The sequence below is a fragment of the Cloeon dipterum genome, chromosome 4 (genome assembly GCF_949628265.1).
Source record: "Cloeon dipterum chromosome 4, ieCloDipt1.1, whole genome shotgun sequence".
NCBI classification, from domain to species: Eukaryota; Metazoa; Arthropoda; class Insecta; order Ephemeroptera; family Baetidae; genus Cloeon; species Cloeon dipterum.
The window spans coordinates 28,712,587-28,739,736 of NC_088789.1; the positions used below are offsets into that span (position 1 = coordinate 28,712,587).

The window sequence follows — 27,150 nt, forward strand, 5'->3', positions numbered from 1 at the left end:
CAATATTTAGTGGCTCTGATAAATATTTATGACACAAACAATTCAGTCTTTGTCACAAATATATAAGAATTGTAAAAGAAACACTCCCTTTTCTCATTATTTTTCTAGTTTTAAGTTGTCAATATGTAACAGATATAACTTACACTTTCAATAAATTGGTGATTTGTTAATTTTGAAAGTAAAAACTCAGCACCTCTCTGATATTCAAGAACTATGGCGCTAGGCGAGTTGCTCCTTTCCATTTTCAGCATGAGTGACGAATGTCTATTATAGCGTTTCAAAAAGATCCTTGGTGCGGAGGCGAGTGGGCCTGGTGTGCGCCCGTGATATCCGTTCGCGGTGTTTTTGGGACCCATCAGAGTTTCAGCACAGTGCGTGTCTTTCCCGGTCCTCGCACACCAGGGATAGAAACGAGAAAAAAAGAATTTAAATAAACGTTGAACTTTGGTATCAACACAGAGTCAGTGATGTATTTTTAACGTCCGTTGATATGACGAAAACTTTTGGTTTTATTCATTTTTTTATTTTTTTGATAAAAATCCGGGCGTTGAGATGAAATAAAAACCAGTTTTATAGAAACAAAAATTTAAAATATATAATATTCAAAACAACAACTGAATCAATTTAAGTACACACAAAATTTATTTCTTAATTCCCAAAGAGCGGAAGTATTTCTTCTTGTCCTTTCTGTCTCGCGGAACCATGGCCAAAACCGACTGATTGAATTCGTTCATGACGAGGAAGTTGGCTCCGTTCTCAACCAAAAATTTACAGAACTCCAGGCTTGCCGCCTGCGCCGCCAGGTGAAGCGCGCTCATATCTGACAGGGTCATTTCCCTGACCAGCTCCTTCTCCACTCCTACCACGAATTTGGCGCTCAAAAGTTTATTCCTGCGAGCGCAGTAGTGCAAAACATTGTCGTGATCGAGGCTGATATTAATATTCGCGCCGGAGCTCAACAAAGCTTCGGCAATATTGATATTTTCCGTTGATAAAGCGAGGTGAAACGCGGTTTTTGAGAAGATATTCCTCCCGTTCACGTTGACCCCTTTGGTAACGAAAAAATCAACAAGATCCACTCCATGTTCCAAATTATAAACAGCATAATGCAAAACAGAGTTTTCCATTTCGCCGCTGAGAGCACATAAGTCGACGCTGCTTTCCCTGCACAGCCACTCGCACATTCGCAGGTCCGCGTGTGCCGCTGCGATGTGAAGGGCGTTCATCCCTTCTTCACCGCCTTCTTGCACCAGACTTTGACTCTTCGAGTGAACAAATATGGCACCCTCCAGATTGTTATCCGCAATGCAGAAGTGCAAGATGTTCATGCCGTCGATCGTCACGTCCAAAGTGGCGCCGTGGTCCAGCAACTCCTGGGCCACGGCAAAGTTTCCGGCCCTCAGCGCCAGCATGAGGGGCGTGTTGTTTTTTTTGTCCTGGCAGTTCATGTCCAAGCCCAGGTTGAAAGAGAAATGAACAAGCTGGGCACCAAAATCTTTATTCTTTGCGACGTGGTGTAAAATTGAGCCTCTGCCACTCGGGGTTAAATAATCGATTCCGATTTTATTCTCCAGAAGCCACTGGCACATATGTTCGTCCGCCTCCTCCGCTGCCAGGTGCAGGGCTGTCCGGCCGCCAGGGTAAATTTCCCTAATCAGGCTGTTGTCCATTTCGTGAACGAATTTGGCGCTCTTGAGTTGGTTTATTAAGACGCAGAAGAAGAGCATGTTATTAATTCCTCCCTTTTTGTTATTCAAAACAGCGTCATGTTTCAGAAGTTCTGCAGCAACTTCGAGGTTTCCCAGGCAAAGAGCCCCTTGCAGAGGCGTCACTCCTGTGAGTTTAATTCCTGCGTTTACGTCCAGTCCTTCGGAGACAAAATACTCGACCATTTCACGTCCATGAAGCGTGTTGAGCGGTGCGCGATGCAAGGCCGTTCCCATGAATGGGCTCGCCGACGCGACCTCGATGCCTTCTTTGACCAGCCATTGGCAGAAATTCAGGTCGGCGTATTCGGCGGCCAGGTGAAGGGCGTTCCTCTTCACCGAGTCGACCTCATTAATTAAATTCGGATTCCACGCGTGGACCAGCGGCGCGACGTCTGATCGCTGCTGAGTTATCACGAAATGCAGCAAATTATCCGTCTCGGCCCTCCACATCTCCAGCAGCATCTGGGCGATCCTGAAGTTGCATTTCTTGATTGCGTAGAAAATGGCCTCCTCGCCGTCCTGATCTTTCTTCTTAAAGTCGAGCTTCTTCTCGTTAACAAAGTACCAGATTATTTCGATTCCGTGATCCTCGTTTAGCGCCGCGAAATGGAGAAGAGTCGCTCCGAAAATTGTCTCGGCTTCGGCGTTTTCGCCCTTTTCTAGAAGGTTGAGGCAGTTTTTCAGGTCCTCGTCCCTGGCTACCAGCATTAATGGGGTCAGACCCACATTAATTTTGTTGGTGAAATAAGTCATGTCACACACTTTCTTTAGCGAGCTCATTTTCCGGCGCTACAAGAGGATAGATTTATTTCGGCGGTTAGTAGCCAACTGAATGGATGATGGAGTGCGTTTTTAATCTTTTAACAGTATTTATTTGTTATTTAAATTCTTCATAATTTGCATTCTACAAATATTTTTAGAGAAAATAGATGACATATTTATGGGCGGAAAATAAAAATATTTCTAAGTATGCAAAGTACAAAGGTTGTTTGTTTTTGTTGAAGGTTATTATTTTAGCGGGGGCCAGATATGCTTTAAAATTGTTTCGCACTGCGCAGATCCAAGATGGCGTCTGAATGTGGGAAGCAAAAAGCTCTCTTTGGATTGCCGTACGAGTGTCAAGAGTTTGTTTTTACGATCAAAAAGACACAATTAGTTAAGAGTAATGCAAATTATGCGTCACAATATTGACCAAAACTTGGTTCTTTTCGCGCATTTTCACGTGACCATTTTTTCGCGCCATACTCCACCGGACGCCATATCTGCGCGTCGCACCAATCTGGCCCCCGCAGGGTTTCTAAAGTTTTTAAAATCTCAATAGCTTCCATAATTTTGATTTATAAGAAAATTCTACTGGTTTATTTGATTTAAATAATTTTTCGATCTTGTCCAATTATCAGGGCATAAAACAAAAACTCAAATAATTTTTTTAACTTCTAATAAATCTCTATTTTATTCTCCCATAAAAATTTTAAAATATTTCCTCACATCCTCCATACCTTCCGGAACCAAGTCCAACGCAGTGCGTTTGAGGTTGTCTCGTGCGTGAACATGTGCTCCATGCGACACCAAATATTTGCAGAGTTTCAGATTTGCGATCTTCGCCGCCAGGTGCAGAGGAGTTACTCCTCCCGCGGTTGTCTCCTTGATTAACTCTTTCTTCTCACCGACCAAAAATACGACACTCGAGCATTTATTTAAGTGGACGCAGAAGTGCAAGACATTGCCGGAATTCAGTTTGACATCAATGTCCGCGCCTGCCTCCAGCAACTCCTCAGCCACACTGATATTCTCCTTCGAAAGGGCGGCGTGGAGCGGTGTCCATGCCGATCGGTTCCTCTCGTTTATATTCACCGCCTTCTCGACGAAAAAGGGCACGAGTTTGTTTCCGTAATGCACGTTGAGAGCGGCGTAGTGCAGAACGTTATTCTGCAAAACTCCACTCAGGGCCAGCACGTCGAGGTTCTCTTCACACAGCCACCGGCACATTCTCAGGTCTGCGTGATTTGCTGCGAGGTGAAGGGCATTCATGCCATCTTTCCCGAGTTTTCTCATCAAACTCTGGTCCTTGGAGTGCACAAATTTGGCTCCTTCCAAATTGTTGTCCGTCACGCAGACGTGGAAGAGATTCGTCTCGTTTTTCTGCCAGTGAAGATTAGCTCCGAGTTTAAGCATCTCTTCAGCTACGACAAAGTTTTTGGCCCTTAAAGCGTAGATGAGAGGCGTGTATCCGGATTTGTCCAATCCGTTAATGTTCAATCGCAAGCGGAAAAACGAGTATCGCACGAGTTGAACTCCGTGCTCCTTGTTCAGGCCGACGAGGTGGAAAAAGGTCGAGTGCCGCTTCAAGCACAGAGAATGGGCAAGGATGCCCAAGTCGATGAGCCACTCGCACATTTCTTTATCTGCAGCCTCGCCCGCGATGTGAAGGGCGTTTTTGCCATCTACATCGAGACCATGAATCAGGCTGTTCTTTCTGTTAAACACAAACTGGGCGCTTTTTATTTTGTTGCAAAAGACGCTGAAGAGCAAAGGATTTTCGATGGTGGTAATAGGCAATTTGGCGCCGAGCCGCAGCAGTTCCTCGGCGACCGCGATATTTTCGAGGGCAAGAGCTGCGTGCACAGGCCTGAATCCGCTCTCTGATTTCTCGTTCAGGTCGAGATTTTGGGAAGCGAAATATATGACCAGTTCCTGGCCGTGGATTTTGTTTAGCGAAGCCAGATGCAAAGCCGTTCCGAAATAGCTCTTTGACGCAACGTCGATGCCGTGACCGATCAGCCATTTGCATGTAATCAGGTCGGCGTATTCGGCTGCGAGGTGAAGGGCGTTTCTACTGACCAGGTCGGTTTCTTTGATCAGCTCAGGGTTCCACGCGTGCACTGAAGGTACGAATTCCGATCTCTGATGAATTATGACGAAATGCAGGAGGTTGTTGGTCTCGGCGTCTCGCATCTCGAGCAGCACCTTGGCCACCCTGAAGTTTCCCTTCCTGACGGCGTAGAAAATGGCCTCCTCCCCATCGACGTCGGTTTTCTTTATGTCCAGGCCCTCCGAGTGGATGAGGTGCCGCACGATCTCTACGCCGTGCTCCTCGTTCAACGCGGCGAAATGGAAAAGTGAGGCGCCGAAAGGCGACTCGGCGTCAACGCTTTCTTCTTTTATCAGGATTTCCAGGCAGCTCAGCAGGTCTTTGTCCCTGGCCGCGACCATCAACGGAGTCAAACCCTCAGTTGTCTTTTCAACAAAGCGGCTCATTTCCTGCTGCTCGCCAATCGAGAGCGAATTCTTTTCCCCAACGGTATCTGATCTGAAAAATTTGTTGTTTAAAAAGAATAATTTAAAGGGTTGCTCTGCAAACCTGTCACTCATATTGAAATAGATGCCTGCTGGATGTGTTGTGTCGAGATATTTCCTCCAGTACACTGAATGGGACAGTGGGAGGAATAACAAATAAATTGTGTATTCTGGCATGTTTACTCTTAAAATAAATATTTGGATGGCACCAGAGTGTGGGTATATTGCTGGTAAACAAAACTAAAGAAAATAAGAACTATACTTTGCTGTTAATTTACGCCTAAAATTAGGCAAATTTTGTCTCTTTGACATACAATTCATAGTAATTTAATTTTCCCTAAAAATCAGCGGGGTCCAGATGTGCGATAAAATTGGTTCCCACTGCGCAGATCCAAGATGGCGTCTGAATGAGGGAAACAAAAAGCTCTCTTTGGATTGCCATACGAGTGTCAAGAGTTTGTTTTTAACGATCCAAAAGACACAATTAGTACATTTAGTATTTTTGTCTCAATAATTTAAAAAATAAATAAATTAAAAGAGTATGTGAGATCAATTTAAATTCACCCTCTCAAGTTGATTAAATTTATTTTTTGGAAACAAATTGATTTAAAGCATTTTTGTCTAAATAAACAATAAAACGAGAAATATCATGGAAGGAGATTATTTATTGCAGCATTGAAAGTATAAGGAAATCTTACAAAATTAAACAGACACGACTTGTAATGTTTAAATTTCAACGATCGAAAATATTTCCCCTTGTCACTGCTGCCTCGCGGAACCATATCGGAAACTGAGCGATTTTTCTGGTCCTTGGCTCGGAAGTTAGCGCCTTTCTTCACCAAGAATTTGCAAAAATCCACATCCGCCACTCGCGCTGCAAGGTGGAGCGCGGTCATTCCTCCGTTGGTCTCTTCCCTGAGCAGCTCCCTGTTGATTCTGACCACGAATTTGGCGCTCAAGAATTTCTCTCTTAGAATGCAGAAGTGCAGAATATTGTCATTTTCTAGTTTTACAAAAATGTCAGCGCCAACCTTCAGGAGCTCTCCAACCACTTCGATATTTTCGTTTAAAAGGGCGGCGTGAAGAGGGGTTAGCGAGGATTTGTTCCTTTTGTTCACGTTCACCGCCTTTGATTCAAAAAAGGCGACGAGTGATTTTCCGTGCTCTTTGTTGCAAGCGACGAAATGCAGGACGTTGTTCCGTTGCTTCTCGCTTGAAGCCTGAACGTCAACGTTTTCTTCGTACAGCCACTCGCACATTTTCAGATCCGCGTGCGCTGCCGCGAAATGAAGGGCGTTCATCCCCTCCTTGCCGAGCTCCTTAATTAGTCCTGGATCCTTCGAGTGCACGAATTTGGCACCTTCCAGGTTGTTGCTCATTATGCAGTGGTGCAGAACGTTCACGCCTTTTTTCTCCCAACGCAAATCGGCGCCGAGGCTCAGCAGCTCTTCGGCGACCTCGAAATTTTTCGATCTCACAGCGTGGACGATAGGGGTGTACATCACTTTGTCCTTTTTGTTCACGTTCAGCCCCGATTCGAAAAAGTATCGGACGAGACTCGGTCCGTGCCGTTTGTTGAACACGGCGTGATGCATAGCCGAGCTTTTCCACCGCGAGCACGTGGAGTAAATCGGAATGCCGCTTTCGATGAGCCATTTGCACATCACTCGATCGGCCCTCTCGGCCGCGACGTGAAGAGCCGTCCGACCATCCTTGTCTCGACTCGTGATCTGAGTGTTGTCCAGTCCGTTCACGAATTTGGCGCTGTTTAATTTGTTCCCCATGACGCAGTAGAATAAATAATTGTGTTTCTGCAGTGACGCCCCGAGTGATATCATTTCTTGAGCAACCTCGATGTTTTCCACGGCCAGGGCTGCGTGCAAGGGCGAGCATCCAACTTCCGAAGTTTCGTTCAGGTTCAATCCCTGGGCGTGGAAGAACGGAACCAGTTCTTCTCCGTGGCGTTTGTTGAGAGCAGCACGACTCAAGGCTGTTCCGTAAACGCACTTAGAGGCGACCTCGATGCCCTCGCCGATTAGCCATTTGCAGACATTCAGGTCCGAGTATTCGGCTGCTAGGTGGAGGGCGTTTCTCTTGTCTGAGTCGACCTGTTTTATCAAATCAGGGTTCCACGCGTGCACCGTCGGGGCTGCGTCCCCTCTATTTCGAGTTATCACGAAATGCAGCAGGTTTTTCGTCTCGACACCTTGCAGCTCAAGCAGAGCCTGGGCAACCTTGAAATTTGCCTTCCTGACTGCGTAGAAAATGGCTTCCTCGCCATCCACGTCTTCTTCCTTCAAGTCTAGTTTCTTCTGGTTGACGAGGTGCCGGATGATTTCGATTCCGTTCTCATCGTTCAAGGCCGCGAAGTGAAGAAGCGTCACGCCGAATTTTGTCCTCGCCTCAGCACTTTCTCCTTTTTCCAAGAGGAAGAGGCAGCTTTCCAGGTTCTCATCCCTGGCTGCGAGCATCAGCAGGGTCAGGTCTTCAGTTGTCTTTTCTATAAAGCGGTCTGCATCCCGCACGCTCATGAATGAATCCATTTTTCACAACCTGCCAAGAAGCAACCTTTTTTTTTTAAAAAAAAACCAAAGTATGAAAATAAATGCGTACTTCCCTTCAGGAAAATTAAAATTTCTTAAGCTGTTGCGTCTTCAACCGACAAAGATCTGGTTTCAACTAAACGCAACCACTGTTAGAACAAAGCGTCAAACTGTGTGATTAGCCGATATTTACTTATCAATTTGAATGAAGATGTTTATTATGTTGTACATATAAATTTTTAAAATTAACATTGTTTAGTTCATTAAGGATCAGTCAATTCAAAATGATTTTAAATTGTTCACTTAAATATAATTGAAGGAAAAATTGATCAAATGAAAGATAAATTAAAGCCTAGACCAAACGTGTTTCCACTTACGAAATTTCTTCATGCGGTGAAATAATAGAATGGAGTTTTATACTACCCGCGTCGCAAAGCTGCTTGGCGGCACGGTTTTCATCTTTCTGCAAGGCGTACGTGTGATGATATGAATTGATTTATATGCACTTCTGCTCTCACTGCTCTTAAATAACTTTTGTCTACAAGCAACACGTCTCCCGTCTAATCTGTTCAAAAAATTGAGTGAATAAACAATTAATTTGTAAATGCATTATTGATGCGTACTCCTCTTTAGCTTGTAAATTTTCAAATATCAGCGTCTGACTAACGAGGCTTATTTAAGAAGCATAAGCCATGACCAGTAACTTATCAGCTGAAAATTGCTATACAAGGCCTTATTATTGTATTGTATTATTATTGTACTTTTTATCAGGCATTTTTATTAGTGTCATGATTGTTATATTATGCATGCAATGTGCGTGTTATTTGGAATTCTTTTTCATAACAATGCAGGATATTTAAAAGAAATACTTTCAGCATAAAACGTTTAGCCATTGACAAAGGCTATTGACTTCAAACAAAGCAGAGATCACGGTCTCTTACTTTGCGATGCAATTAATGACTTCCATTAGGAATTTTATACAAACTCTCTGAACACAACCAGAGTCACGTGTTTGTTTCGATATTAATTGAGGCGAACTGTCTGCCTTGGAACAGAGTGACCGATTGAACGACTTATAGAGCTATAATTATGTCGGATGGAATAATTTCTTCCTGTCTGAGCCAATTAGTTATAAGATTAATTTCGCGGCATGCAGCGCTCACATCTCTCCTCGGCTCGCCGCACGCGCAACACAGCTGAAAGGGACGAAGAGAAAGAGAGTTTGCGCTGTCCTGTTGCTATTATTGCGCGCGCATCGAGTGTATGGAGAAATTGTTCAGAGAGGCATGGGGTTGAATTACAAGCCAAAGTTAACAATACTCGCTGCTGCTTGTTTCAACAACTCGATATTTTAAGAAGGAGTAAAGTAAAAACACATTATTTTTTTAAATGCATTTATTGTCAAAAGCAATGAGAAAACAAAAAAGCATGCAGCTTCTTAATTAATTTCTAACTCCCAAGGACAGGAAGTATTTCCTCTTTTCTCTGTTGTTATCCGGAACATAAACCAAAACCGAACGATTCAGAAAGTCTTTGGCATGAATATCGGCACCTTTTTTAACCAAAAATTTGCAAAACTCCAAATCCGCCGTTTGCGCGGCCATGTGAAGGACAGTAATTCCTCCAAAGCCCGATTCCCTGACCAGCCCTTCATTTAATCCAACCACGAATTTGGCACTCAGCAGTTTATTATTACGAGCGCAGGAGTGCAGGAAATTGTCGCCGTTCTCCTGTTTCGTATTCAGGTCTGCGCCAGCCTTCAGCAGTTCCTCAGCCACGGCGATTTTTTCCATTTTAAGAGCAACGAACAAGGTTGAGAGCGAGAAAAAGTTTTTCTCATTCACATCCACCCCCTTGGAAACGAAAAAAGGGACGAGTGATTTTCCAAATTTTTTGTTCATTGCGGCAAAGTGAAGAACCGCGTGTTTCCCCAGTCCTCACTCAGGGACAGCACGACCAAGCTCTTTCTGCACAGCCAGTGGCACATTTCTAAATCTGCGAAAGCCGCTGCGATGTGAAGAGCATTCGTCCCTTCACTCCCCAGAGAATTTATTATTTCTGGCACCTTCGAGAGCACGAATTGGACGCCTTCTAAATTATTTTGTATTATACAGATGTGTAAAGTGTTCGTGCCATCATTTTTCGCTTAGAAATTTCAGCATTTCCTCTGCCACGACAAAATTTTTGTCTTCTAAAGCGTAACTTAAAGGCGTGAAGCTGTAGCGGTTCCCGCTTATTGGCGTTAACTTAGTTTGTAACCTTTAGATGTCACTTGTAACTGTATGATAAGCTTTTCTCATTTACCCTGTATAATTTACCTTCACTGACCGCTCACCTACGCACGCATACGGTCATGTCGCATTTACCTCTCCGGCCGGGAGTATAATGTCGTGCGCATATATGATGCTTGTAATAACTTATAGACCCGAAGATAATACCGGGGTAAGCATTGTATTTAACTGTGATAATAATTATTGTTATTCTCGACTCGCATATTGATGCGTATATTTATTGTTTATATATTGACTTTCCTTTGAGATTTTATTGTGATTATTTATTATGTAATATTTACAGTCTTAATTATGGATTAAATCTACGACTACTAAGGAACTAGATGCATTTCCTTTTGGCTCGAACCGAGTAACCCACAAAGCCAAAGTAGTCCTTCTCGTTGATGTCAAGCCCCAAATTGAAAAAATAGCCCACGAGTTGAGTTCCGTGATTCGAATTGAGACCGACGAGATGCAAAACTGAGGTTTGACGATCTCCATTCAAAGAATCGACTGGGACGCCGGTTTCCACGAGCCAGCGGCACATTTCTAGATCAGCAAATTCCGCCGCTAAGTGAAGTGCATCTCGCTCGCTCGCGTCTTTGCATCTGATCAGGGTTTTATCTAATTCGTGAATGAACCTGGCGCTTATAAGCTTGTTGAGAAATACGCAATAATGCAAAAAATTGTGGTCCTTTATGTTCAAAGAGGCGCCGAGAGTCAGCAACTCGCGAGCAATGTCAATATTTTCCGCTGCAAGAGCTGCGTCCAAAGGCACGAATCCGAACTTTGATTTTTCGTTCAAGTCTAGGTTATTTGAGACGAAAAAATGAACTAATTCCATTCCATGGTTTTTATTAAACGGCGCGCGGTGCAAGGCCGTCCCGAAACAGCTCTTGGACGCTACATCGATGCCCTGAGCGATGAGCCACTTGCAGACTCTCAGGTCGGCGTACTGGGCTGCCAGGTGGAGGGCATTTCTCCTATCTGAGTCGACCTCTTTAATTAAATTCGGGTTCCACTCGTGAATTATCTTAGCGACGTCAAATCTGTTTTGATTAATAAAGAAATGCAAGAGATTGTTGTTAATCTTTTCTCGCAGCTCTAGCAGGGTCCGCGCCATCCTGAAGTTTCCCTTCCTGACCGCGTAGAAAATAGCTTCCTCGCCGTCCTCGTCCTTTTCCTTCACGTCTAGTTTCTCTTGGTTTGCGAGGTGCCACGCGATTTCGATTCCGTTTTCTATGTTCAAGGCCGCGAAGTGAAGTGGCGTCACGCCGAATTTTGTCCTCGCCTCAGCACTTTCTCCGCTTTTCAAAAGGATGAGGCAGTTTTCCAGGTTCTCATCTCTGGCGGCGAGCATCAGCGGGGTCAGACCTGTCGTCGTCTTTTCGATGAAGCGGCTTGTGTCCCGCACGCTCATGAACGAGTTCATTTTCTTCTACATTATAAAATCTATACATTAACTCTCTTTTAAAATAAAATAATCTGAAGGTTACCTTCTGCTTTAATAAGTTTCCTCTTATTTTGCGTCTATCTTCTAAGAGACTTCTCTGCAAAAGGATGGTGCGAGTGGAAACTAATATTATATTTAAGAGGAGACAGATCTTTGTTGACGTTCTTGAAAATATTGTTTAAACACATAATATTTGTCTGATTTGCTCTTTGGACTGTAAACATGTTTGTGTATGAAATAGGTGTAAATATTTTCAAATTAAACTATAGAAACGGTGCATATATAAAGAAAAATTCAAGAAATTTGAATATAAATATATGCGATAATAGGCTACTTTTAATAATAAGCGTATCACAGACAAAACAACATATGTGGCGCTGTCTTTTATTACAAAGATTATAAAACTGGAAGTGTCAGATAGGCTTTATTAGCAGAGCTGTCCGAAAGTTCAACGCGTCGTCAATATGAGTAAAGTGGATTTTTTTTGGTCGAGGGATACTCTCGCCTACGTCGCCGACCTGATCGAAGGCGCATTTGAGGTTTCTGGAAGGATGGAGATGTCACACGAGGAAATCACCGACCATGTCAGGACGAATTACTCGGGAGCTTGGCCTGAGTTTCAACGGTTATCACAAGCCCAATGGAGTAGATTAGTAGTAAACGCCCTCACATTTCATCCGAGGCGGTTTGAACTTAATTTCTCGACAAACGGCTGGTACGTAATTCATCCACGACCGCCTCATCAAGGACACTATTATAAGCACTGAGAGTGAGTTTGCTATATCATTTCTATAGCCTCTGGTCCAACGATTAATCCAACAGACAGTGAGTTAAATCGTGCGCCTCGTCTTCAGCATCCGAAGTGTTTAATCGAGTGTTACCATAGATTGTTTAATTCTCATCCTGAAAACCAGAACTTACTTCACAAATTGTGCCAGTTAAATCTTTCGCAGTTAGGAAGTGTATTTTTTTGCAACGCAAAAGGATTTCCTTACAAATTGTTTCAATATTTGTACCTTTAATTAAATGAAAACACTGTAATTGTATAAATTTTTTGTTACAACAAAATAAATGCAGTACATTAATTTTAAATAACAAATCACGCATGTCGTTTTATTTAAGCTTCATTTAATGATCATGTTTTTGACCTTAAAAAGTTACATATAAGAATTTATATTAATTATATTTCATGCCTTTTCTACTATATGAATGGAGCCACATCAAACTACTATCAAAGACTAATAATTATTATGAAAACATGTTTTTAGAGAGTAAGATATTAACAATATGATATCAATATTGAGAAGAGAGGAAAGAGTTAAATCTCTCTCACGATCTCCAACAATTCCACATTTCTTCCGTTAAATCAAGGTGTTATAATGATAATTATACATTAAAGACAAATTTCGTGGCGCTGAAATTATAAAATGGTGCTAGATTATATGTATAGAGAAATTATTTCCTGTGCTTTAAGAAAATTAAATTATAAATTTTATTTGTGGATTTTTACAGATTTCAAGTATTAAGACTTCTTAATATTCTAACTTTAAAATTAAATTAACTCTGCTGATTGAATATAAAGATAGAAGAAATTAAGAGTAGACCAAACCAACTTTTCATTTTTGTTAAAGGAACAGAGATTAATCAAAAGGTGATTTTCATTTAAGTAATAGCATATTCAAACCAATAACAAAAGAATTTGAAAAGTGCATTTCATATCTATACACCGTTGAATACTTCAGTACTATTAATAAAAAATTTAGTGGAAAATTTCAGTCATTTTCATTCTAGATTTAATTGCATTGATTCAGATTATAAATTCTTGAAAAATTTATCAATCCGTTCACTGAATTGTGCAGTTAATTGTTCCACTGAATGCGTCTACGTACCGATTACATTATGCTATCATCTTGATACAGAGATTGCTGAGTGTCCGGCGATGAAGATGTGTTTAACGGACAAAAATGTCATCTGTTACCAAGAATGGATGTGAAAGTGTAAAGAAAACTCGAATTATCCATCCTATAATTCAAATTTATTTCAACACAAGAATGAAAAACATGCAGATCACCCAAAAGCCTATATTCAGAGGCTGGTTTAACAATCAGAGCTAAAAATAAAGAGAAAAAAAATATGAATAGTGGCGTGCAAGTAACAATAATATTTACTGTTATGGATTTTGTTTTACAAAACTAAACCGTCTATACAAGATAGCAGTAACAAGCATACATTCTGGTAACAATTTTTCAAAACAAATCATTTCCTTCATAAAAATCCAAACTGCCGGTTAAAAATTGAGGGAGTTAAAAAGTTTTCAGGCCCTTTGGGACGTTAAGCACTATCAAACGTCATATTTAATATGTTGTCTACAAGCCGCTAGGCAAAATTTCACCAATGCCTTAAATAAACCACACAGCTTAGAAAGCCGGCAGACTAGTCTACCCAGTGATGACCAACTAACACACAAAACCATGGTTTTTAAAATCCGTTTAACAGGCAGCTATGATTAATGTTTTTGAAAAGAACGGCCTTATCGAACACTCGAGTTTTGATTACAACCAATATAGACATTGTCTTATTTGTTTTAGAATCTCATAGTTCAACGTGTAAAGCTAATACACTAAAAATTGACAAATACACGCCAAACAAGTATGTTAGTGGTGTACATGAACAATATTTATTGCATTGGCATGTAATTTTATAATAGAAATATCTCTCCTTCATATTAAAAGCAAAAATTAATTCTTAAACACATCAAGTTTTGATGAAGATAAAAAATTAACACAGATTTAACCAGCTGCCGGAGAAAAAAAGGGTAGCACCAGAGAAAACCAGAGCTGAGTCGTGAACTGACCAGCTACTCCGGCAATAATTGCGGATGGAGTCCGCTTGGCCTAGGCAGCCCTGGCACTGACGACGCAAGACTGTAGAGCACATGCCATCGCCAGCCAGTGAGGATGTCAGCGAGATTATACCTTCTTCAGGGCTAGAATAAGCACAATCCACCACCGACTCTGATATTTTTCTAGGAAAGGCGTAGAATCAAACCTCTCAGGGACGCAGACGGAGATAGCACTGCATTGACTTGCGGAGTGGAATGCAGGTGAGTGTTGCCCTCACCTTGCCAAGTGACCAGAGGGTTGATCAGCACTGCGACTTGTGCACACAGGTTCACGGTAAACTTGGAACTTGAAGCTGGACCGAGCAAGCCGGTCTGTCAAGGAAAGACGTCGTGCGGAGTGTGTGTCTCGCAGTGCACTGTCGTCCAGCCTACAACCAACAATTCTGTACTGAGAGAATTAAAGATCCTGAAACGAGCTACCTGAAATCTCTGCGTTTCCTTACTTGGCCCTTCTCATCAGGATTGAGACTCAGAAATAGCTTGAAGAGCACAGTTATCAGATGAGCGTGCGACGGCTTGAGTCTCGTACTAGGCAAGCAGGACACAACATTCTATAACACAAAACATGTCAATTATTAATGCAATCTCACTTGGAATTAAAACTTATTGGACAGAACTAACAATAAGAGACTTCCAAAAATTTAGAGACCATCGGTTCGCATCAAAGTAGAGTTTTAATAAAAATCAGTAGCCGGGGTTCATTATTTTTTCCCTCGCTAACCAAGTTTACAGGCAAAGTTGAACTTTAGGCAAGGAGGACAGCAAAAGCCACCTCGCAGCTATTAAATTATTCGAGCTGAATAAAAAGGCAGTCATTTTTTTTTTTTAAAAATAACTAAACCTCTCATCTCACATTTTAATATTCAATCGTAATTGTCATCGGAAAGATGAATTTTTGGCGCCTTTTGGAAACAAATGAGCGCGAGCGACCTGAGTGGCCCTCTACCTGAACAACCTTTAACCTTCCAGTGGTGGGTGTTTATTTCGGTCTTGGTCTCACCCACCCAAAGCGCGACGAGGTAAGTGTGATTTTAACGTGTTTTTTGCCACAGGCGGACAATTCTCCTAGCGACAATGGATTCTAAAAAACCAGTGACCACGCCGACCAGGAAACGGCTGATTGGTACGTACATATTTCCATATTATCTAGGTTCAAAGTTTACACTCGCGGCCACGCTGAAGGTGGCCATTTTTGTTTGCTCCCCACATACACGTGCCATCAGGCGCACAATTGTTTAGGTCCATATATATATATTTCCTATTTGGAACCAGGTTCCACACAATTCTACCGCATTTTTACTCTCTCGCCTCTTTAAACGCGCTTTGTGATCAATTTTATGTTGCTTTTGTAATATTATACGCAAATTGAGCTTTAAATTAGTTCAGGGTAGTAATATACAAGCGCGCCATCTATGTGCGTTAATCAAAACTAACAGAGTCAACCTTTAGTCAGGCGGGAAAGAGTTCCTTTACATTTTATTCATGAATTTGCTGACTAGTGGTTGTAACATCTATCAAGATTTTGATTAATTCGTATTATTTGTTAAATAACTATCCAGAAGCCAATCAATTTGTGCACAATCTGCCAGCCGACATTTTGCTGATGACCATTAGCGAGGTGGGGCACGGAAGAGACTTCAGTCACAGAAAATTTTTCACTGCGAGGACCAAAATGCGGCAATCAAATTGATCCTCCCAGTGAAAATTTGTTCTGTGAGTGTGTATACAAATAACTGCGAATAACCGGCCGGGCCTGCGCCTCCGGCTGGCTCAACATCTGTTCACTCCGGCAACTATGGGCACTGTAATTTCGATTTAATTACACACTTATCCTAATGTTTATCAAATCTTCTGAAAAAATCTATGCAAGGGCTTCAATCTGAACATTGCTTAAAATTGCTTTCCGTTTAACTCACACACACTGCCGTTCATGCTGCAATTTAATGGCTTGAAAACGTTGTTAATTATTTTTTTACTGGCTTTTTAAGTTTGGGAACATTTGCATCAATCTGATTAAGGTTTACTCAATTTATAGATAGCAAAAAAATGTTAGGGATAATAAATTTTAGGCAAAATTAGGCAAATTACTAATTATTCCGATTTCCAGATGTTGGTAATGACGACTCGGATACCATAGACATTCCTACATCAATGGCCGTTTCTTCAAAGGCGAAAAAAATGATGATCAACATGGGCTTCATCCCAGGACAAGGACTTGGTCTTAAAGGCCAAGGAAGCCGTTTCCCAGTGGCCTTGAGCTCACAGCTCGGTCGCCAGGGACTTGGTTACCAACCCTCTCGCTTCGACCCGTTAGCAGACGAGGTGGTTCGAGTTGTTGAACAAAAAGTGTGGCTCACGAAGTGCGCGAGTGCCACTAATCTCCGTGTCGGCGATTGGATTGAGTTAGGACAAAGAAAGCTCTCCATGGAGAACGAACACACTTTCTGCAACCCTGAAGTCCTCAAGGGTGTTTTGGACTCAAAAAGTGCGCTTGACAATCTGGACAAAAACTTGATGCGTCGGGCCCGCGACAGGTGCAACCCCTTCGAGACAATTGGAAAGGCCTTCTTCCAAAATCGGGCAGCGCTAAAGATGGCCAACATTGATGCGGCGTGCGACTTCATGTTTACGTGCCCGAAAGACCGACAAGGTGTAGTGCGCGAGTCCGACCCTCTGTTTTTCGCTGACATATGCGCAGGGCCTGGAGGATTTAGCGAATACGTTTTGTGGAGAAAGGGCTGGCTCGCCAAAGGGTTCGGCTTCACCCTGCGCGGAAAAGACGATTTCAAAATTGACAACTTCTTCGCGGCCAGTGTCGAGAGTTTCGAACCGTGTTACGGACAGGCAGGTGACGGTGACGTTTACAAGGGTGAAAACATCCTGCATTTCCGCGATTATGTGAAGGCGAACACAGGAGGGAAAGGCGTGCACTTCACGATGGCAGACGGAGGATTTTCGGTGGAGGGAAGAGAGAATATCCAAGAAATACTCTCCCATCGCCTCTATTTGTGCCAGTGCTTAGTGGCATTGACCATCACCCGGCCGGGCGGCCACTTCGTTGTTAAGCTTTTCGACATCTACACCCAATTCAGCGCCGGCCTGGTTTGGCTAATGAGGCAAGTTTTCCAGCAAATATGCATCTTCAAGCCAAATTCAAGCCGCCCAGCCAACTCGGAACGGTATCTCGTATGCAGATCGCGACTGGAAGATGTCAGTAAGGTGCGTGAATTGCTCTGGGCCGCGAATGAGAAGTTTTCGACACTAGCTCCCGACTTCACCATCTGTTCCATTGTGCCTCAATCGGTGCTTTTTGCGGACAAACAGTTCATGGACTATGTGTTCCGGTCGAACAACACTCTCGGTCGACGCCAAACCGATTCCCTCAATAAAATCAGAGCCTTCTGCATGGACGAGGCGCTGAAAGAAACAAGACAAGAGGAGGTGAAGATTGGCTGCTTGAGTTTGTGGAAAATACCCTATTCCACGCGCACCGCACCAAGATTAAGACAGCCAGAAGAGATTTTCAGCGACTTGGGAGCTGACCTTGGGAGCCAAAACTCGAAAGAATTGACACCGGAAGTATTAAAGAGCCAAATCAACTGTCTCGACTGGCGTTGTTTCGCAGTTAGCTCATCGCGCCAGGTTCAAAACTGCACTCTCTTTCTCAGCGCCGGCCGAGGGAATGTCTATATCATGCATCGAGGAGAGTGGAAAAATGCCAGTGCGCACAAAATGAAGCTCGACCTTCCGGCAAAAACATTGCTTTACGGCGAAATCGTCTACGAATACCGTGGCGCAGGAAGTGCGCAAATTAGCCAATTGGTTTTGCATGTGATAGACGCTCACCAACTCGGCGACATTTCCATCGGTCATCTGAGCTTCAAAGAGCGATACGAGTATTGCATCAAATTCGTTCGCGCCGTCAATAAAGCAACAAGACCGGACTTAATGAAGTTAAGGATGAAGACAGCTTTCAGCTTGACTGGACTTGAAGAACTGTATGAAAACCTTACTATGAGGAACATCAAGAGATTGGGCGAAGCAAAAAGATTGTGCCTCACCCTAAATGAAAGAGTGTTTGTTGAAGTGAATGCAGTGTATCTCCTTAGAGTAGTGCGAATGCCATGGTCAATCGAGTTTAGTTGTGCGGATAAGCGAAAATATTGGTGCAATTCAGATTTGCGAGTGAGAGTGGACAAGCCACCAACCGAGTCAATTGCCGATTTTAGCACGTGTGTGTGTAACCGTGTCAATTGGTGGTGGGACCAGCGAGTGAACCTGTCCGTAAACGCAGAAGAGAACTGCTTGGATCCGAGTGTCGTGCATCGAGTTAGTGTGACCAAAAGGATTAACGCGAAACTGTGAGTGTGCGGAAAACTCTTCTCAAGCATGTGGATTTGGATTTTGTTTTAAAGTTCTTTCCTAGTTCTTAATTTAGTGTAAATTTGCCAACTATTTCGAGTATAAGCAAATGCGTGTGCGCGCCCCAGAAGTAAGAAAAATGTAATCTGATCTGTATGTTTAGCTTTTATCTTTTTGCAAATGGTGTAAATGTTAATTTTCTTGTAAATTCAATGCACGCAATTTTCACAAGCTGGTTTTAGCCGGGCATATAAACTTGCTTTCTCAAATTTAAAGTGAAATAGATTTTTTCACTGCCAAGATTTTATTATAGATGTTAAATTCATTATTTCTTTTCAAAATTTAAGTCTTAAAATTTTATAATTCAAAATTGACATCTGTTTAATACTCATTATTTCATTTCCCTAATATAAAGCAAATTTAGCCTGCTAAAACTGGCTTGGTCGCTACAGCCGGAATTTGTTCAAAACCTCTGTTTGTCATTTGACTTGATTTTTGTGATTTTGTGTGTTTCTTCATTCAATTAATTTGTAGCTTTAAACTTAATGTATTAGAAAAAAATGTAAAGCAGGAAATTTAAATGATTTTACCCGCTCACTTTGAGCTAAGCTCCAAATCATACTTTTGCTTTTGCGAGGTTTTTCCCGGTTGTGCTTGCTTTGATGCAGATTATTCCTCAAGGCAAGCATACACCGTTTTCCTTGCCTGTAGTATAAAATTCGTAACTTTAGTTTCTTTCTTTTCCTCTTATGATTAAATAAATTTAATTTTAGTTTGCCCCGTACACAAAAATTTTTATTTTAGCAACACCTTTTGACCATTACAAAAAAATAATAATAGGCTGAGAAATATTATTAATAAATGATTCAGAGAAAACTAAATTAAATACAACTGAAATTTTACGAAGAATCACAGAACTAGTGGAAAATTAAAGAAAATTTACGGAGTTTGTTATAATTTAAGAATTAAAAAGAGGTTTTCAGAGCTAAGTGGCCTTTTAGGTATTTAATTCTCGTGTTAATTTCTCGATCGGCATGAGTCTCACCATAATAATATATAATCATTACAGAGACCTACTCTTAATTATATCGAATCATGAAAGTTAGGAAATACTTTTACCAACCGATGTTTTGGCAGAGGGGCTTGTGTCTGATTCGTCTAGAAGAATTATCTATCCGGGCGTGAGAGCTGTCTGTGGATATACAACTCAGCAACCAGAGCAGAGCAGAGAAGAGATAAGCGCCCAACAGCGATTGGAGATTCAAACCACTTCACATGTATGTGCTCCTGAAAAATGAAATTTGAATCAATGTTTGCAAAAAATAACTGCAAAATTTCATTTGTGGAAGAACTTATATCATTTTGCCTGACAGAGACAACGTCCTTGGAGCAAAATGCAGATGTCATTTGATAATTAAAAGGAAAAAACCGTTACTGAGATTTCAAATCAAATAATGTTTGCCACCGAATTAATATGGAAAATCTGATCAAAAATATTCTTCCATAATAAAAATTTAATGTCTCAACAATTAATAGCGAATTTCCTTGATGCAACAAAAGATGGAGAGTAATTTTTCAACAATGGGGTATTTTGGATGTAGTTTAGCAATTTTTGCTTCTCCGCTAACAGACAGCATCATTTATTAAATCTTCCAGAAAAAACTGGTCCTTAAAAATAATTAAATATTTTATCCAAATAAATCATTCTATTATTATTTTTATTACTAATTAAAATTAAACGTCCGCAAATGTTTCCAGAAAATTCGCTTTTTCAAGGTGACGGCCCTTAAATGTTTCTAAAAATAGGTTCAGGACGAAAATGTAGACTCTGAGCAAGGACTCCCAAGTTTCATTGTGCAATTTACAGATGATTTGGCTTTAAAAGATGGACCATAATATCAGGTCAATTAAAACCTTTAGGGTCCGACCCCAAGTGTCAAAACACAAAAAACATTGGTTGAAGACCAGAGCTCAAATGTAATATTGGAAATGGAAACAAATGGAAAATGGAAATCCTCGTTCTTAGTAGCTTCGACCGGCTAGATTTTGGCGTGGCCGTTCACCGCAGCAGCTGCAGCATTCACGGTCACTGTGGCATTAGCTGCATCAAGTTTCATGTGTATGATGCGTGGCCACGTTTGAGTTGTCATCAGCGCAGATGTTGAGCACAAGAATGTCCTTCCTGATTTCGACCTCGCAGATCGAGCCTTACCACCATGCAGAGCGAGTTGTCGACCACAGGCGAAGTAGAATTTACTTTGCTGCCCTGAGAATAATATTTTAATTGATTTTTGTTTTTTCTCTTGAACCATCTTACGAAACAACATGCTACTCCACCTCCCTATTGATCACCAAGCATGGAACCTCTGTTTCATCTTCTGAAGCACACGTGCATGGGATTTATTTCACTCGAGTCAAACCTTTGACCTGAAAACAATTCTGTTTATTTATTCAACAAAGTTTTAATTAATTCCAATCTCACCGCAAAGTAATATCCATACTTCTAATTATTGTAAAACGATCTCCACTACAAGGCAAGATTTGCAGGATTCTAAAGTTGCCGACTGATCTCGTCCATAGGAGCCTGAGTAAGGAGTAGAGATACCATCCACAAGCCTGAGAGCAGATTTGTTTCGTTACACATAATAGATACATAAATTTCTGGAGTTTGTCCACTCACATCTTTTTTTTTGTCTGAGGTTGCGAGCTCTATTTGAAGAATCCCACCGCTGTTTGGCTGATTGACCTGGTGGAAATAATAAACAAATTTAAATTCAGTTCTTATAAAATTACTGTGCTTTAAATTACATTATTTAATAATATAATTTAGTTTAATTCATGTGGGGGGCACAACTGTTACTAATAATTGTAAGAGTGACTCGCAGTATGTAGTGATCGCTTTGACTTTTGCTAATGAAGGTTTTGTATGTATGACACATATTATATAATGTTGAACGACTTATTAGCGGCAAGCGCCTACACACCAATAATTAATGTCTGCTCTCTTCTTGGCAACGAACAGATTTTTGGCACATAGCGATTTTTATAGTCTTTTTACGATTTCCGTGCGTGCAAAAGCGAATTTTAGTGAAGAATTTCTCGTGCATTCCCCAACTGCATACAATCACCACTAGCTTCAATTATTTTCAGATAATTACCATGCATTCCTTTGTTACAGGCCATATCCTTGGGGTCTTCATAAAAACGCGTTGATTTTAAAGCAAGTTTTAGCAACAACAATTAGCAAGAGTCTTGACTTTTCTGTGTCAAAATTCGAGAGTTCAGGAGAGCAACAGCGATTACGTACATAATGTGTAATGCCATTTTGACTTAGAGAGTTGAGAGGCCGCAAGAGTATGAGGCAGCCTCGACGAGGCAGCGCGAGCACGAGCAAGGTGCAGGTGCATGCTACATGGTGACAGGTAAGGAGAGTAAAGGTACCTTTACCCTCCTTATTGTTAGTGACAGGCTCAGGCTGTGAAATTGATGGAGTTATTATTTCACAGACGGTACGGGAATTTTTCCCCTCTCTCATTGTCAGTGGCGACTGGCGACACAGACACCAGCCCCTGCTCACTCATATGGCGCGTAAATGAGCCAGCTAAGAAGTTCAGCATCCACTGGCAGGTGGCAGGTCGATAGCTTTTTCAGCCAATCAGATGGCGAGTTGGAGTTTGTTGCCTGTTACGCCCACGAAAAACTCTGACACACGCCCCTCTTCGCCTCCCTCTGCACGTGGGCGTAACAGGCAACAAACTTCAAGACGCCATCTGATTGGCTGAAAAAGCTATCGACCTGCCACCTGCCAGTGGATGCTGAACTTCTTAGCTGGCTCATTTACGCGCCATATGAGTGAGCAGGGGCTGACAGACACTGACAGACCGCGAGCAACTGAGAGAAGTGAGAGAAGGGGAAATTTCCCGTCTTTAAAAATTCAGTGCCTGTGCCTGCCTGTGTCTGCGTCCGCTCAGCTAGGCCGCCACCGCCACTGCCGCCAGCGCCAGTAAATTGTTCACGCGATTCCCGCGCTCTCAGTTCTTACGTCATTCGCGTCTTTCATCCTTCATCCTTCGTCTTAACCACAGGACAGGAAGTGAAAGCGTGTGTCCGGTCCTGATCTGGATTTTATTGGTATGGAGTTACATTATAATACGCAATCTGGCAATTTTGGCGCAGTTATTATGCATGTTTATGTATTCGCATACATACATAATACAAATACTATGTATGTATGTACATATTTAACAATACATTATTATGCATTTTATGTATGTATGCATGTAGATATTGTACCTATGTATGTATGTATGTATAATTTATGCACATTATGTACATACATGCATCGACATTACACCCTTAATTAATAGCAACGTAATTTATGTAATTTTTTAATGCAATGCATGGTAAAGTTAAAGTGTCTGCTGCCGGGTTATGTAAATACATACATACACATCTCGCCACGAGTTCTTATGAGAATCCCATGACATGTATGTAAGGGTGGCGAAAACTGTAATTTTTCCATAATTTTGACATGATCTGACAGTTTCTTACATCATTTGGTGTAATATACATAATATAATATGCATGATCGACATTCTAGAGTCATATGTATGTATGGTTAATATTTAAAATCAAATTAAAAAATAGATTGCGTACCACAAGGTAAAATAAATGATTTTGAGAATGCAGAACTTGGTTTGTGCATGTATTTAAAATGCAGTGCATCTGCACTTCTCATGCTTTGTGTTTTAAACTATATTGCGTGTCCAATTTTAATCACTAATGCACACTTCTTTGGTGCTTCACTGCAGGAATCGCATCAGTAAAAGCTTGAGGCGCCTCTTGGACATGGATGCCGCCGATTTGATGAATGTGTATGGCATCCCCGCCAGCAACAGCCACCAGCCAATGCAGAGGGAAGTTGGGCGACAGTTGAAAGAGAGTGGAGCTGCAGCTATGGCTCACGTAAGACACATTGCACATATTATTATAATGTATACATAATTCCACATTTTCTTGAGGATTACGCTAAATACTGACACAAACCCTTCTAGTTCCATGAAGTATGTACATACATAGCTCTCGTATTAGAAATGAAAAAGTAAATTCAGACAATATTGAAGCTGCAAATCTTCAAGCCAAATTAATATTAAAATTTATGCCCCACATCAATCAAAACTATTGTAAACAGACGGAAATTATTGCAAAATTAATTACATTTTAAATAATTATTGTCAATTGTGCGGATAATCATGATTATTTAAAATAATCACGTTTTTTACATCCAACTGTTTTATTTTTTTCAGAACATGATGGGAAATGTCGAGGCTCGTCCTCCTCAAAATATTTTCCAGTCTCCTGTCAAGGAAGAAGTGGTGCTGAATCTGAAACTTGCTCTCCAGGAGAGAGAAATGAAGCTGCAAAGCGCCGAGACCCAGATTACTGCCTTGTCCAGCCGAGTGGCAAACCAGGAACGGATGTTGGTCGTCTACGAGGACTTGCACAAGCTGGACATGGAGTTGCATAAATCAAACGCTTCTCTCGTGCAGGCCAGGGATGAGAAAATCAAAGATCTAAGTATTAAGAAATTTAAATTTTTAATGGCGTCTCTAGAATTCTTTTGGCGACCCACAGAGAACCAGCTCTCAGCACCACCAAGTGCTGGCAATCAGAAAACCAAGGGATCTGAGAAGTCGATGCTACGATCGCTCGTGACATTGGCCGAAAAGCTCAAACAGCATGGTATATTATTTTATCTGTAGAAGAATGCTAGGATTATTTGATGTTTTAGTTTCAGCGAATTTATGAGATTTTATTGTATTCGATGTTTTGAAGGTGGGGAAAAATATTGAGCTGACGTACTATGTGATTAAGTGTTTATAAAAGCGATTGCAAATTACCTTATTTATCAGAACAAATTGATTGGTGGGGCAATTTAACAATTAGGAGCTATTGTATTCTAAATTTCTGAGCCTATAGCCAATTTAACGTCTAAAGAAATAATTATTCTACATTTTGAAAATTTGTAAATTATAAATTTATGCCAAGAAGTTGAAAAATCGGAAATAATCATCATCTTTGGGAATTAGAATGAGATCAACGATTTAACCATTGAGAACTCTAGAGCTTTGAATTATTTCGTTAGCTATAAGTATTTAATATTTTCCAGAACGGCTCATTTAAACCAAATTTCAGCCAAAACTTTTCAATTAAATTTAATTAAATTGTCACTTTATTGAAATCCTAATCAAATTGCTGATATTCCTCTATATATATATGTTGTTCACATCCAGAATTATGATAAAAAATGACAGATTAATTAACCACTTTTCATAGGATATTAATTTATTATTTGTGCTTGACCAGGTCTCCTTACCATTCACTACCAGAAAAAACTGACTGGTTGGAAGGCGGGAATGGCTTATGACGGTAAAATGAACCAATTAAAGTAAATTATATTAAAAACCTCATGCAAATCTCATTTTTTCTGGCAGAGGAAAATTCTGCCAACGACGAACAAGCTGCTGTGGTGGAAGCCACTTCAGAGGACTGCTCAAATAGCGACACCCTTGTCATTGATTTCAACAGAGATGATGCTGAAGACCCAATTGTGCCTGAGAAAATTCCAGAAATTGCACCTGAGAAAGAGTTAGATGATGACAGCAAGCTTCAGGTTGTGCTCCCTTCTGCCCCTGATGTCAAAGAAGACTCGCCTGCGTCTCCTGAGCGTGAGGCCTGCGAAGAGCAGGGTTTGGCTGCATCCTTGCCCAAGGAGGTCGCTTGCGCCCTGCCAGAAGCAACTAAAGATGTGGACATGCTGGAGGTGGAGGCTGATGCCGGCACCAACGTCAAGGAGAAAAAGGATGGCGGAGAGTTTAAAGAGGCCACGGAGGTAGCAAAGCAGTCCACTTCAGGCCAGGAAGGAGGACTGGCAAACCTGTACCCTGAAAATGCAGACAGCAAGGACAGCGACTTGGATGATCGCATGGAGACCCTCTTGGACGACTCAGAGGGGTCGGAAGATTTGCGTGTTGTGGGCAATGATAGCCTGATCTTCCATAGTAGGTCTGGTTCAGATGGATGTATGGCATTTGTTTTAAACATTAATATACGTTTAGAGTAAAATTGTAATTAACATTTTAGTCAATGAATCTGGAATGCAGATTATGGTTGACTTGGAACCTGAGAAGAGTCCTGACAGTGTTGAGGCAGGAGCAAGACACGATTCTGAAACCAAGCACGAGGAACCAAAGTTGCCTGTCCCTGCAGAGCCGTTGGAAACAGCACAAGTTCAGCAAACTCCGAACTTGGCAGTTGAGGAACCAGTTCAAGCCATGTCCCCAGCTGCTGAAAATGAGGAAGAGCCAGTTGGGTGAATAATATTTCTATTGGAAAAAATGCAGTAATAATTGGTGTTCAATTTTAGTGAAACAGAACAATCCTCAACTGTGAAAGAGCAAGAAGCTGTCTCTGCTGGGCCCATAAAAGGACTGGCTAAGAAGAAGCGTAGGAAGATGAAGAGAAGTGCCTTCAGCAAGAAGCGCAAGTCTCCAAGTGGAAAGCCCAGCACTCCAAAGGTACAAACTAACGCTTAACGCCAAATCCACCCCGGAGTTAACAATAAGAGATCAACCATTTGGAATTAAAAAAATGTTGCAGTCCTATAATGTACTCTTAAATATTTATTACTGACTTTTGGAGCGAGGTTTTGATTTAATTTAACGACAATAAATGAAAAATTTAACAAGTTCTTAAACAAAAATTAATAACTTGAAATTTCTAAATGTTTCCATGCGAGTAATTTTGTTAATCATTACTAAATAAATTTAACTCTGTTGTAGGAGTCTATGTCTGAAAAACCTGTCTCATCCAAAGACAAGGAACCTGTTGCTGAAGAAAGTCAGGTCCAATTGGCAGAGCAGTTGGTGCCTGAACCAGAGGTTGAAGAAGACAAAACCTCTGAAGACGAGCCAACGAAGAATAGCAGGAAGCGTAGAAGTACTCGAGGATCAAAGCAGGAGACTCTACCTGGTGTGCGTGGCACCCTGGTTGGCACATGGATGTACTCTCCAGGCAAGGAAGACCGGCCCCTCTCTCTGATCAAAGCCAATCTTCCAACCAAGAGTTGTCACCTGAAGATCTACGGAACCCCTTGTGACGATGATGATTCTGCAGTCAACAATGACCCTCAGGCGCAGCTGAAAAGCGTCAAGTGGGCAGGAGTGGCCACTGAACCTGCTCCTCAGGATGATGTGCCCGACATTCCTGAGAAGAAGATGGTTGGTTGAGCGTTTTAAAATGAAAGAATGCTTAGTTAGTTTTTCTTTTGATTTGGCAGGTTGTGTCTACCGTCACAAAGCCAGCCAATGGTAGGAAAAAGATGTCCAGAATGGCGAAGCTGAAAGGGCAGCTGGCGAAGACTTGCCCTTATTTGCATCCTAAGCTTCAATAGCTTCGAGGTAGGAATTTTCAGTTTTTTTGGTTTATCTGAGAAGTTCCTAACAGGCCCTGTATAAGAATGTTTTGATTTTTGCTACTAATATTTCTCACTATCTGTAAATGCTTTGAACAAAGCAAGTTTTGTGACTTAATTAAATAAATCTATTCAATTTAA

The 27,150-nt window shown here is 41.5% G+C and overlaps 3 protein-coding genes and 1 long non-coding RNA gene across 5 annotated transcripts; 1 reads left to right on the forward strand and 3 right to left on the reverse strand.

The window, feature by feature from the left end:
* Positions 1 to 641: 641 nt before the first annotated feature.
* On the reverse strand, positions 642 to 7,549 carry LOC135943695 (serine/threonine-protein phosphatase 6 regulatory ankyrin repeat subunit C-like). Its single transcript, XM_065490358.1, has 3 exons — positions 5,745 to 7,549; positions 3,209 to 5,019; positions 642 to 2,407 (listed from the first exon to the last, which is right to left on the reverse strand). The coding sequence occupies exons 1-3, from the start codon at positions 7,547 to 7,549 to the stop codon at positions 642 to 644; spliced, it is 5,382 nt and encodes a 1,793-aa protein (XP_065346430.1).
* Positions 7,550 to 10,159: 2,610 nt separating this feature from the next.
* LOC135943696 (alpha-latrocrustotoxin-Lt1a-like) lies at positions 10,160 to 11,251 on the reverse strand. The gene has a single exon (XM_065490359.1). The coding sequence runs from the start codon at positions 11,249 to 11,251 to the stop codon at positions 10,160 to 10,162; it is 1,092 nt and encodes a 363-aa protein (XP_065346431.1).
* Positions 11,252 to 13,285: 2,034 nt separating this feature from the next.
* On the reverse strand, positions 13,286 to 22,007 carry LOC135942809 (uncharacterized). Of its 2 annotated transcripts, none has more exons than XR_010575130.1 (8): positions 21,695 to 22,007; positions 21,217 to 21,282; positions 21,019 to 21,152; positions 20,854 to 20,963; positions 19,660 to 20,802; positions 14,595 to 14,725; positions 14,321 to 14,542; positions 13,286 to 14,258 (listed from the first exon to the last, which is right to left on the reverse strand). It is a non-coding gene; the product is annotated as an uncharacterized LOC135942809 (long non-coding RNA). The 2 variants fall into 2 exon arrangements; XR_010575131.1 differs by having other exon boundaries at positions 20,854 to 20,975.
* A 504-nt stretch (positions 22,008 to 22,511) lies between these two features.
* LOC135942618 (uncharacterized) lies at positions 22,512 to 27,150 on the forward strand. The gene is made up of 10 exons (XM_065488829.1): positions 22,512 to 22,667; positions 23,348 to 23,501; positions 23,843 to 24,113; positions 24,171 to 24,278; positions 24,903 to 24,965; positions 25,031 to 25,618; positions 25,680 to 25,908; positions 25,963 to 26,113; positions 26,378 to 26,815; positions 26,875 to 27,150. Exons 2-10 carry the CDS (start codon positions 23,385 to 23,387, stop codon positions 26,986 to 26,988), a joined length of 2,079 nt encoding a protein of 692 aa, XP_065344901.1. The 5' UTR covers positions 22,512 to 22,667; positions 23,348 to 23,384; the 3' UTR covers positions 26,989 to 27,150.

What these genes read in the sequence shown, in the direction of transcription:
- LOC135943695 (XM_065490358.1), bottom strand. Translation starts at nt 7,549, where the DNA reads ATGGATTCATTCATGAGCGTGCGGGATGCAGACCGCTTTATAGAAAAG. An exon ending in AAGGGGAAATATTTTCGATC is followed by an intron (nt 5,020 to 5,744) that starts GTTGAAATTTAA and finishes CAAATTTTTCAG; the next exon opens with ATCAGATACCGTTGGGGAAA. An exon ending in GTTGGACTTGGTTCCGGAAG is followed by an intron (nt 2,408 to 3,208) that starts GTATGGAGGATG and finishes TAATGCTGGTAG; the next exon opens with CCAGGGACGAGGACCTGAAA.
- LOC135943696 (XM_065490359.1), bottom strand. Translation starts at nt 11,251, where the DNA reads ATGAACTCGTTCATGAGCGTGCGGGACACAAGCCGCTTCATCGAAAAG.
- LOC135942618 (XM_065488829.1), top strand. Translation starts at nt 23,385, where the DNA reads ATGGATGCCGCCGATTTGATGAATGTGTATGGCATCCCCGCCAGCAAC. An exon ending in TGAGAAAATCAAAGATCTAA is followed by an intron (nt 24,114 to 24,170) that starts GTATTAAGAAAT and finishes GGCGACCCACAG; the next exon opens with AGAACCAGCTCTCAGCACCA. An exon ending in AATGAGGAAGAGCCAGTTGG is followed by an intron (nt 25,909 to 25,962) that starts GTGAATAATATT and finishes GTTCAATTTTAG; the next exon opens with TGAAACAGAACAATCCTCAA.